General features: G+C 36.0%; 1 protein-coding gene across 1 annotated transcript; it reads left to right on the top strand.

Annotated features, from left to right (window-relative positions):
• The first annotated feature begins 12,193 nt into the window (after positions 1-12,193).
• KRTAP20-3 (keratin associated protein 20-3) lies at positions 12,194-12,880 on the top strand. Its single transcript, XM_089909875.1, is given in 2 exon segments — positions 12,194-12,232; positions 12,501-12,880. Coding segments are annotated over 2 exon segments (207 nt in total). The 3' UTR covers positions 12,669-12,880.
• The last annotated feature ends 249 nt before the right edge of the window (positions 12,881-13,129 follow it).

The following is a 13,129-nucleotide window of genomic DNA, read 5'->3' as shown; positions in this document are numbered from 1 at the left end:
CTACTAGTATTTCTGAACTCCTTATTTTCTTTATTGATCTCTTTGTCCATCTTATGTCAATAGTGCACAGTCTTAATTAATGAACTTTAATAATAAATCTTGGTGTCAGGTAGTGTAAGTCTTCTAATTTTACCCTTCTTCAACATTTTCTTGGTTATTCTTGTCCCTTGCATTTCCATGTAACTTACAGAGTCACCTGGCTAATTTTGACCCCCCCAACAAAATCAACAATAATTGTAAAATCTCTAGCATTTAGAAAGAATTCACGTCATAAAATTTGAGTTTTCTGTCCTTAAACTTGATATATCCCTCCATTTATTTAGATCCTCTTTAATCTCTGTCATTAATGTTTTGTGATATTTAGTTTATCATAACTATATTTCACTATATTTATTCCTAGATATGTAATGTTTTATGCCACTCTAAATCTTTTTTTTTTTTTTTTTGTGGTACGCGGGCCTCTCACTGTTGCAGCCTCTCCCGTTGTGGAGCACAGGCTCCGGACGCGCAGGCTCAGCGGCCATGGCTCACGGGCCCAGCCGCTCCGTGGCATGTGATATCTTCCTGGGCCGGAGCACGAACCCGTGTCCCCTGCATCGGCAGGCGGACTCTCAACCACTGTGCCACCAGGGAAGCCCCTAAATCATTTATTAATTTTAATTTTATTGTTATTTGCTTCCAGTTTACAAAATTAAGTTGCTTTTTGTATGTTAACCTAGTGTAAAGAAAGATTGATAACGTTACTTACTAATTCTAATAGCTTATTTATAGGTTCTTTTCGATTTTTATCTTTAAATCATAATAATTTTACTTCTTTCTTTGTGTAAATAATACTATTTATTTACTTATGCCTATTTGATTAGACTGTAACTCCAGGACACCATTGGAAAGATATTGTGTTATCAGTTATCCTCATCTTATTTGTTATCTTAGGAGGAATGCTTCAATATTTCACATAAAGTATGAAGCTTGCTATCAATAGTTTATAGGTATACTTTATCAGAATAAGAATTTGATCTATTTCTAGTTTGTAAAGAATTGTTATTATAAATTGGTCTTGAGTTTTGCTAAATGCTTTCTCTGCATTTTTGTTGAAATAGCGGTGAACTTTCTCTTTCCTGTTATTTTGATCAATCATATTGACTTTTTTCCACTTTACTTCTTGCTTTAAAATAATTTCAAACTTACATAAAAACTGCAAGAACAATATAGAGCACTATTTTATTCCCCAAACCATTTGACAGTAATTTGCAGATATGGTATCCCTTCACCCTTCTCAGCATTCATTTCCTACAAATAAGGACATTCTCCTCCATAACCACAAAACAACCATCAAAATCAAGAAAGTAATGGTGACATATAATTATCATCTAATCTTCAGACCATATTCTCCTGTCACCAACTGTTCCAATAATGTCTTTTATAGTAAAAGGAGTCAATTCCGGATCACAGGTTGCATTTAGTTACTATCTCATTAGTGTCCTTTAACCTGGTATAGCTCCTCAGTCTTTCCTTAATTTTCAAAACGTTGATATTTTTGAGGATCACAGGCCAACTATTTTGAGGAACGTCCCTGGATTTAGGTTTGTCCATTGATTACTCATGGCTAAATTTAGGTTTTGCATTTTGGTAAGAATATCACAGAAATGGTATTCCACTCTTCCCATTACATATTATCAGGTGGTACATAATTTTGATTTGTCCCATTACTGGAAATGTTAACTTTAATTACCTGATTATGGTGGTACCTTCCAGGTTTATTCACTGTAATGGTACTCCTCACTGCTTTGTGATTAAGAAGTATTTTGTAAGGAATTATTTCAAGACTATTTAAATATCCAATTTTTCAGAGAGCTTCCATCCACTAGTTTTAGCACCTGTTGATGCTTTTTGGCAGAACCAATTACTACTATGATGTTTGCCAAACAGTAATTTTTCAAAATTTATCACCCTTTCTACATTCATCAGTTGGCATTTCACTATAAGGAAAAGATTTTTCCTCTTCCACTTATTTTTCCATTTCTGCATTTATATCCATAAATATTCATGTATTTATATTTTATTCAATGGATTATCATTAAATTAAATACTATTATTGTTTAATACAATGCTCAAACTGTGGAAGTTTTGGCCAATAGGAAACCCTTCCTGCTAGCTTCTGTGCCTTTTTGACACATCTGTATGTTCTCATCATTTTCTTGAGAACTTCTCTTGACACAAAAACGTGGTTCAAACTTATCTTTTAAACTTTCTGTTCCAACGCTAGTATCAACCAGCTTTCCAAAGAGCTTTGGTTCCTTTTACAGGACAAAAGTATTTAAAAATTAAGACCTGGAAATAGATGTGTTCACTGTCATTCAAAGATGCCAGTTCCTCTCAGTAGCCAAGCTAAGGAACACATGCATGTATATACATATATTCTTTTATGTGCAGATACACATCCACATCCATATTTATTCCATGTCTATCTATATAAATATATTGAAAATCATGCATTTACACCAATACTTGCACTTCCAGTCCAACATCACAATGTTCATTCTAGCTTTCTGTCTAGCATAGGTGGTTCGTGGCAGCCACTGTCCTTACCATATCTACTTATTTGATCACTCCTTCAATATGTAACCACTTTCTACTGATGATACAAACTTCAATGACTACTTCCATGAAGACACTCTCTTCACCCTATATGGGGTCCAATAAATCACACCAAACAGTTACTACAGTCTCTGATCCATATGGATGCCCTATGCACTCTGCTCAGGCTCTAACACCTGTGCAGGACTAAGTGAACTCCATCCTCATTCAACTCAAACTCCAGCACCCCAAATTAGGCCCCCCCACTGTTCTCCTCCACCAGGAGATGCTCTCTTAACCCATCCAGGGTTAAGAGAGCATCCAATGCCCTGCTCTGGATAGCAGCCACTTCCGTTGTTCCCCTCCTGTTACCCTCCTCAACTACTGCCACCCTGCTATGGGCTGTCCGTACCCCTGCCCTTCTCCATAGATTGTCTCCATGCTACACTCAGCTTCTTTACTGTGCACCAGGCCCTGTAGAAGCCTTTCTACCCTGTGCAGGCTCCACAACCCATTCCAGGCTTTTGTTACCTCCACCCCAGCTTGTAGGCACCCTTCCTCACACTGCGTATGTCCCCAGCCATTTATATTGAGCAATATATGTCCTTTTCCTTGGTCTTCAAAACTTCCTGAGTTTCCACATTTCAGCTTGGGATCATTCTTCTTCTGCTGCAGGTCTGTTGGCTACTTTTCTCTAGGGAAAAAAAAAATCTTTAGTTTATGTTAAATTCTGAAGGATACCTTCAGTGGATATAGAATTATAAGCTGGAATTTTTCCCCATGACTGTCATGGAAGAAGCTGATCTTTTAAAACAAAGAAGAAGAAATTTACTTTTAGACACAATAAAGTTGCACATTAATTCACACATATACTGTATGTTATCCTCTGGAGTGATGCCTTGTTCATTTGACCACACTATTAGGTGTATCTTTCAAGGTTTGCTTAAAGAAAAAAGAAACTACTTTGTGTATTTTAAGCAGAAAAGGATTAAAGCAGGAAATAAAATGTGTATGAAACCATAATAAAGGTCATAGAAACAAAGGTCAAGAAAGGCTTCTACAGTCACTCAAATTCACTGTTATCTTTTGGTGAGTAAGGAAGTTTCAGGAACCATAACAAACTGACACTGAAAGTCACAGCTGCCTGCAGTATACAGGCCAGCATTTCTAAGTGGAGCACAGTTCAAAACCTCACATTTGCCAAAGGTCATATATCTTCTTACTGATGCCAATTAAATAATATGGCTTCTGTCTGTCTTCCAAGTCCCAGTCTTGCTCAGGAGCCTAGGGGCGAATTTCCTAGCAAGCAAGTTGGAAAATGTAGATGCCCATCAATGGAATATATAAGAAAATAGAAAGAGGAAAGAAGAGTGCATAGTTGTCAATAGAAAATCTAGTACTTCGGGTTTCATTCAAACACATTGCTGTGTTCCTATTTTTCCCATGCCACAACATTTTCTTTAATATCTGGGTCTATGCAGTGTATACAAAGAACAGAACAGCTATTACATTTAGAATATTCATTTTAAAAATAACATGGAGCATATCTTGCTTATGAAACAGTCCATACCTTCCATAAATGAGATGTTACCTCTCTACTAAGATCACTGCCCCACATAAATGACTGCCAGTCAGGGCTAGTACTGGGGCAATGGTTTTCATCTTTTCTTTGCCGAGGTCATTCCACTTCTAGAGGGCAACTGAATGGACAAGGGGAATCCTGGGTCCAGAGAGAGAATAGTTAGAAAGATCTCATGCTTGTACTTGAATATCAACTGAATCTTCATCAGTATCCCAGTTTTGGACACAGGGTTTTGACAACAGTGTGACATACAAATTCACAAAGTAGTATATCCACCCAAGAGATTTAATTTATACATTTAGAGGAAAATTAATAAATATGCAAATGAAAAATTGTATAGTTCAATGATAAGATCACTTAGATCAAGGCAAGAATACTGAATAACAGCAAATTTTGAGGTGAAAGAAGAGATGGCATTAAAATAACAAAAGAATTTATAAGCAGTCCTTTTTTTAAGTAATAACTGGAAACTTATATCTAGGGGAAATGGTTGCTTTGCCCTTGAAAAACAGGTAATTTGGCAGGGTTTTTTTGTTGTTTTTTTTTTACTTCATTAACATCTCCAGTTCATGAATCCACATACCAACATAGGGACATTAACCAATTCTAACGACACATTTTATTATGAGATGAAAAGTTTAACAACAAAAATAATAAGTATTCTGGACATGAAAAAAATGAGCTTCCTACACAAACCTGTCATGGACCTTAAACCAACAAAACCATTGTAAGTAAGGCATTGCAAATATAGCAGAGGTGGCTTATTAAAGTCATCTACTTTGGTAGTGGGAATTCTGACATAACAACAAGGGATTCTTAGTTATGAGGGCTTCGTTCTGCCTAATAAACTATAGATTCTGGAAGTCTAAAAGCAAATTAATGTAAAGTATGAGGCTACCTGCTGCTTGTGGTTTGTCCCACTCACCAAAGAGCATGTATAAAAGACCCTGGACAAATGTTAGTATTCACAGAGGAAACTGAAAATCTGCTCCTCAACTGAAGCTTCTATTCCCACAGAGCATGTGCTATTACAGCCACTCCTATGGTGGCCTGAGCTGTGTCTATGGAAGCTGTGGCTATGGCTGTGGCTATGGCTGGTACGGATGTGGCCTCTGCTGCCCATCATGCTGTGGCAGATATTGGTCCTGTGGCTTCCATTTGAGAAACTTTTAGAGTCACTCATCTAGTAGAACTCCTTCTCCCGTGCTTCCCAATTATCCTTCCAGGGTTCTTCTTATAAGTAATTTATCTTTCCAAACAGTGAAAATTTTATCCTGTATCCTGGGCTACTTCAGCTTCAGATTGAATACTACAACTTCAGCATGCGTCATATTGATTGACCTCCATTACCTGTAACACCTCACGATTCATAAAAATGTTTCTGTTTGATATTGCCTCCCTTCTTCCTTCACTTTAACTTAACAGTGTTAATGCAAAAAAGGTTTTAAGTTTATGTTTCAATAAACTTCCTCTTTCATTGCAAAATGTTTTGAATTTATATTCATTTCTCTCTGCCATTTATATGTGTCTGTTTGGGTGTATATATTTCATTTAAGGGCACATATTTCATTAAAGGGACATCTTTACAGGTATACAACCACACATCTAGACAGTCTGGATAGTAAAATTATAATGTTTTATAAAATGGTTTTCCTTGTGAGATAAGAGGGAAAACTCTGTTCAGCAGCAGTATAAAATGCAAGACTCAGACATTTTCTGTCCCTCGTTCAATCTTCTAATTACTCTCAAGAGTAAAGATGTACAATTTATACAGGTCACTTTGGCAAAACCTCCTTCAGTTAAAAATAAATAGATTACTGAATAAAATTACTTTTTAATACCTGATAACAATACTAATAACTCAGCAGTAGACATATACAAAACATATTCCTTGAAGCATGCTCTGTACCTACCCCTCTATATCTGGGCTTATTCAACTCCCATTGTGTTCTTCATTTTTCCTCACCACCATATCTTGTTCCCTCCACCTGAATCCATGCTGAACAATAAAAAAAATGTAAAATATTGTATTTTACCTTAAAGAAAATCCCAAATCAGAACATTTTCTAACAACTGGTTTGGACTTTCCATGAGTACAAATTTCTCTTCATTTGCACAAAGCATCTCTGTTGTCAAACAAAAAGTGAGGAAGATTAAAAGTGGTCCCATGCCTTCAGTATGCCCTCAGCTGCTGTCAGAAAACATCTACAGCAATCCCAGGGCAACTGTAAGACACAGATGACCCCAGAGAATGAGGCAGAATTGTGTTTGGAGGAGCCCCCATCCTAGAACTGAGGTGTCAAAGAGACACCTTTACAGTACCCACATCTGAGACAGTGGCATTCAACAGGATTGTGATACACAGAAATATAAGTCAGATAGAGATACAGATAGATAGATAGATAAAAAAGAGAGAAATGTAGATGTAGTGAAATGTTTATAACTGAGGAACCTGAGTAAAGAGGACATAGAAATTATTTTTACTGGTCTTATACCTTTCCTTGTGAAACACTTCAACATAAGTTATACCAAACATCTTTAAAAAGACAAAAACAAATGTCTGATAACCAATTCTGTCTAAACTGCCCATATAAAATGCTTTCATGTGACTCTGAGCCACTCCAATCACCTATACCTGATGTGATTAAATTCTCGTTCTCCTACATTAAGGTTTTAAATGATGTATTGCCTACAGAAACAGCACTATTCTCATATATACATACTGCTGTCAGTTTGTTGATGCCACTGTGCTCCTATGTGATTGTAATTTGTTCCTCCCACATCACATCCTTCTGATTGCTCCTCTGTAGTTCAAGGAAAAAGAGCAGAATATCTGCCATACCTCCAGGTTGCTGCTACAGGGGCTCTGCCTAATAATCTTGTGCAAAAATTCCTCCAGGAAAGAGACCTGGTCACCACCTCCTGCATACCAGCTTCAACAACTTAGATCATGGCTTTCCTCCTACACCACTGATTCTTGTATTTATTGTCCAACTTTTCCTTTCAAATCAAAACAACATAATTTTTTCACTGATTACAATCTTCACTCCTTGTTCACACAAGGAACAATGGGAAAATGGAATTCCATCTGAAGAAATACCATTCAAGTAATAGAGACAAGGGAAAAAATAAGAAATCCGAAAAGTCTGATACCTATTAAAGAAAATCAGCCTGTATTTTAAAACAGTCATGCAAAGAAAATTCCAGGCCTAAGTGGCTTCCCTGATGAATTATTTATACCACTTAAGAATAAAATAAATGCCAATTATACAAGTATTCTTCCACAGAATAGGAAAAGGGCAACACAAATAGGAAAATTAAAACCTAAAAAAGGCATTACAAAAAAGGACTATTTCTTGTGAATGTAACTATAAAAATCCAAAATGATATATATTATCAAAACCAAATCCCATGAGCTATATTCTAAGATTGCAAAATCCTTCATTGGTTTAATATCTGAAACTTCAGTATAATTCATCACATAAATGGAATTAGAAACTCATATGAATGTCTTAATAGATTCAGATAAAATATAGAATTTTATATGTATTCATGAATTTTCAAAATTCTCAGTAAACTAAGACTAAAAAATAATTTCCTCAATTTGATAAATGGTTTCTACATAAAATCTACAGCTGATATATTTAATGCTGACATATAAAATAATTTCCATCTGAAGTTAAGAATAAGACGAGTATAACCACTATCACAATTTAATAAAAGTTTGATACAACTTTGTACCAGAGGTCTTTGGCACTGCAATACATGTAAATAAATAAGTACATAAATGCAATATAAACTGGAAAGGAAAATGTAGACCTGCCACTATCAACAAGTGACATAACTATGTGTGTGGGAAGGACAGTTGGTGCTGATTCAGGAGTAAGCACATGTCAATGGAAAAAAAGATATTCTGTAAACAGACTCAAACTTATAGGGTCAGCAGATTTATCCCATTAAGATACCATTGCAGTGCAGAAAATGAAAGGATTGACTTCACAATAAATAGTGTTAATTTCATTACAATACTAAAGAAGATGAATCTTGGTTCATACCTTGCACCAAAATAAGATGTAAGAATGCCTTGATTAATTAGAAGTAGGCAATAATTTCTTAAACAGTCTATAAAGAGTACTAGCTATAGAAGAAAATATTAATAAATTGGACTTCATCAAAATTAAAGTTTTTTTCTTTTTGGCCATGCCACGTGCCTTGTAGGATCTTAGTTCCCCGACTAGGGATTGAACCCAGGCCCATGACAGTGAAAGCACCAAGTACTAACCACTGGACTGCCAGGGGATTCTCAAGATTTCTATTTTAAAAAGTGAAGAAGCCACTGATGGGAGAAGATATTTACAATGCATGTATCTAAAGGAGGATTTATACAAAAAAATAAATAAAAATACCTACAAATCATTAGACAAAGACAAAAAACACAATTAAAAATTGCCAAAAACTTGAACAAGCATATTACACCAAATGATAACAAAAGATGACCAACCTCATCAGAGCAAGAAAATGCAAATTATATCCACAATGAAAAACATGGATATAGCACAGCATACTTATCAAACAGCTAAAATTAAAGAGACTGAAAATACCAAGTGATTTTGAGAATGTGCAGCAACGGAATTCACAGACATTACTGGCATACATGTCAGTAGCACAACCCCTACAGAAACTGTTTAGCAGCATCTAAAAATGCCAACTACACAGATACCCTAAAATCCATCATTTCTGCCCTACAGAAATGATGACTTTTGTCCATTTCAGTTATTTTATTCCTTCCACAAACTCACAAATCCACCTATGTAAACTCTGAATTCTTAGACTGCCTTTTAAGGAAATAAGTTATTTTTAGAAAATAAGCCAACAAACCAAAACTTGGAGAAAAGACTCTATGCTTTATGTCACACCAAGTGGCCAGAACATGTCAGTTTAAATAAATACATATGGGTAAGCAAGGGCAATAAAAATAAGGGGAAAAAATCTCTAAAAGCATATAATTTGATTAAGGTTATTCTGACATAAAAGCAAAATATGCTTGGTAATGAGGGTCCTCACTTTGTCTAGTGAATCAAAAGATTCAAGAGAATCTCTAATGTTTTCTAATGCCTCCTAAATCTCATTCAAGTCTCTCACTGGTGACATTTCACGCAGAATCTTATTTTGCAGTACGTCTTGGGAGATGTAGTCCCTGGGCTTCCAGACCTATTATTACTTGGGAGTGGAGAGAAAATGATACACTGATAATTGGCCTTAAATTAATCACATGCAGGGTAATTGCTTTTCAAAATAAAATTAAAATGTCTTTTATTAAATTACATGATTTAATTATGGGACACTTGAAATAATAGCAAAATGATCTTATATCTGAGGAACTCTTTTCCTATGTAAACAAAAGATTTAGTAAATTCTTCTAGTGGAAGTTATTCTAAATTATGAAGTCAACAATGCCTGGTTTGTCCTACCCACCACTAACAGTGTATAAAATGCCCTGGACAGATAATGACATTTAAACTGAGAAGAATAATTCCTGCCTCTCAAGTGAATTTTCCACTCTTAATACCATGTACTATTACAGAAACTATTATGGTGGCCTGGGCTATTATGGTGGCCTAGGTGCTGGCTATAGCTATGGCAGGTATGGATGTGGTAGCTACTATCCATCTTGCTGTAGCAGATACCAGTCTTATGGGTTCTACTGAGAAACTTGTAGAGCCATTCAGCTTATTGGACTCATCCTGCTACTACCAGGGATGACTTAGAAATTCTATTGCATCTTTAATGCAGAGTAAACTCATCTTAGGCTACGAGGGAAAACATTATTCAGGTTTGACATGTTTTTTTGGTCAAAATTATCTCAAAATACCTCAAATTTTATATTTTTAATAGATGCTTTCACTTTGATATTGCATTTCCATCATACTTTCTCATTAATTTTGATCTTGCAGAGGCTTTTGACTTTACCCCTGTAAGTAGAGAACACCATTTGCTTTCAGCTGGCAGAACCAGCAATGCTCTTTAACTGCCCTACCTCAGAGTTACGCTAACTCTTCAAACCCCATGCACAACTTAGTCTACAGAGACCTTGACTTTGCATTCTAGTGGTTATCACATTAGTCCACCATGTTTATAATATGATGGTGATAAGACCCAGTGAGTAGGAACTAGCAACTACCCTGAACACCTTGGTAAAACTCATGAGTGACAGAGGATGGGGAATAAGCCCTACAAAATTTCAAGGACCTGCCACCTCATTGAAATTTCTAGGGGTCCACTGATCTGGATGAAGGGACACATCATTACTTTTGACGCCTCCTATCACTAAGTAAGAAACACCATACTCAGGAGTCTCTTTGTATTTTCATGATAATGTAATCCTCACCTGGATGTGCCACCTGTTATCCATTTATCCACTGTAACCAACAAAGTGGCTACAAGCTTAGAGTGAATTAAGAGCAAGAGGAAACTCCACAATGGTCACAGGCTGCCATACGTACTGCTCTGTTACTTCACTGTACGGAGCAGCAGATTCAGTGCTGCTTACAGTGTCCACAGAAGATAAGGATGATGTTTTGAGGTTTTCACAGGTCTGTAGAGGTGAATCATAGCACAGGTTAGGATTTTGGAGCAAATCTATGCTGTCCTTTGAAGATTTATATTATCTTGTGAAGAAACAGCTCATAACTGAGTTCTTTTTTTCTTTTACATTTGTTTTTTTTCCAGTTTTATTGAGATACAATTGATATGTAACATTTTATGAGTTTAAGGTACACAACGTCATGATTTGATATATGTATATATTGCCAAATGATTACCACTAGTTAACATCCATCACCTCACAAAATTACAGTTTTTTCCTTGTGATGAGAAGTAGATATTTCTTTTAAGATCCACTCTATTAGTAACTTTTCAAATATACAATACAGTTCACTAAGGTCACCATGTTGTACATTACATCCTCAGAACTTATTTATATTATAACTGGAAGTTTGTACCTTTTGACCACCTTCACCCATTTCCTCCATGCTAGCCTCCCCCCATGTCTGGCAACCACCAATCTATTCTCTGTTTCCATGAGTTGGATTTTTTTTTTTAAGATTTTTCAGTTCTTGTCCATAGGTCACCAAGTTACCATGTGACTTGAACTGCCCACTATGAACTAGATATTGTTTGAATCTGAGCCACAAATTTGAGTATACACAGCAATCTTCCATCATCAAGTGAAAGTGCTGTATATGAGACTGGGCTTGAGGAAGTCCAGAAAGCACAAATAAATCATAGAAGAAAGTGGCTTGAGTCTCATGGCTTCTACTCTACTGAGTGTCTCCTTTTTCTCAACACCCACTGATGGATTTATTCTGATTTTCCAGTTGAAAGAAGAAAAAATAGTCCTGGCTTACAGATGGCTCTGCCAATCTGATGATACACTTAAAAGTACAGTAGCCCAAATCAGGCATGGCCCTAGAGAACAGCAGTGAAAGAAAATCCCCAATTGTTTTCAATCTTCCTAAGAAATGATAACATCCAAATTTAGTCTGTCTCTTAAAACTTAAGTCTATGTATAGGGGCATGGTACATACAGAGCCACTATCCTTAAGAAAAATAAATACTCATGTACTCTATCAAATTTCAGCCTCAAAAAGTTCTATTCTATATTCCTATGAACTTGGAAACAAATAAGACGGTCAATGCTCTTCCTGTATGTGAAGAAATGTGTACAGTCTGGTGCAGGTATAGATAATCAACTAGACAACTTTTTTACCAATCAGAAAAAAAAAAAAAACTACACAGGCAACAAAGTGGCATTACTCTCAAGAGAACACAGCAATACAAATCCTACAGAGTAAAATGTGATTGGAATGGGTGGTAGGTCGTACAGAAAAAAATACTGTTTGCTGCTAAGATTTATATAGATAACATCACAGCTGTGTTGATTAGGTTTTAAATCTGTGCATGAGATGAAGGGTATTATTAGCAAAATCACTGGAGGAAGAAGGCAGTCGCCTCCTCCATGTGATGTCATGCAGCATGGTTACAAAGGTTAAATTCAGCATCAGTGTCAGCAAGGTCAGTGAACTCAGCATTTTGTATTTTTATTTAAAGAACACCGACTGTTTGGGAAGATCCTAACATATCAAGCAAATAATCTCCACTTTAATGAGTATGTGAAGTCTTTTTTGTCTAAAGAAACGTGATTAATGAGATTTTTAAATACAAGTTGGTCTATATGAGGATGTCAGAAGTGTCTGTGGTTTGCCACACCTACACTTAGACTGCAAAAAAGACTCTTAGCATTTAATGTTCTCATTCACTAAAATTTACTCTTTGCTCATAGGCTAAAAACTTAAATTCTGACATAGTATGCTACTACTAAGGCAGATACTATAGAGGACTGGGCTATGGCTACAGCTGTGGATACGGTCATGTCTGTTGCTTTGGTGCCTTTAGAATCTTGGAATGTGGCTACAGATGTGGCTGTAATAGGTATGGAATTGGCTGCTGACACCAATATTGTCACAGGTGACACTTGTCCCCCAGCACCAACTGAATGCTATCTGCTACTGAGTCCATTCCCTTGTGCGATGGCAATTCTGTTCTACAGAATCTTTTCATTGTACCTGTTATGCTCAGGTTTAACTGTTAATAATCCTAACTAATCCTAGGCAATCAGAATAGATTATTAAACTGACAAGACATCCACATCAGTGTCTTAGATTGACTACATTTTTCTCTTTCAGTTAATGTTTTTTTCATGATAATATACCAGATAAATTACAGTTTCGGCATGTTTCATGAGTAGGCAACTCTAGGTTCACTTTTCATTACTCTGGCTTGGCCAATGTTGTTATTTGTTTCTCTTTTTTAAAATGTATTACTTATACATGTGTTCAAAAATGTTTAATGAATAATTGTTCCATAAGTCTCCCTGTTAAGTGTTACAAATGTGAAAAGATATGTTAAGTT

Source organism: Delphinapterus leucas, chromosome 4 (assembly GCF_059928025.1).
Source record: "Delphinapterus leucas isolate spDelLeu-1000000601 "Yukka" chromosome 4, BTC_Dleu_Yukka2, whole genome shotgun sequence".
NCBI lineage: Eukaryota > Metazoa > Chordata > Mammalia > Artiodactyla > Monodontidae > Delphinapterus > Delphinapterus leucas.
This window is presented reverse-complemented; position numbering and strand designations above follow the sequence as displayed.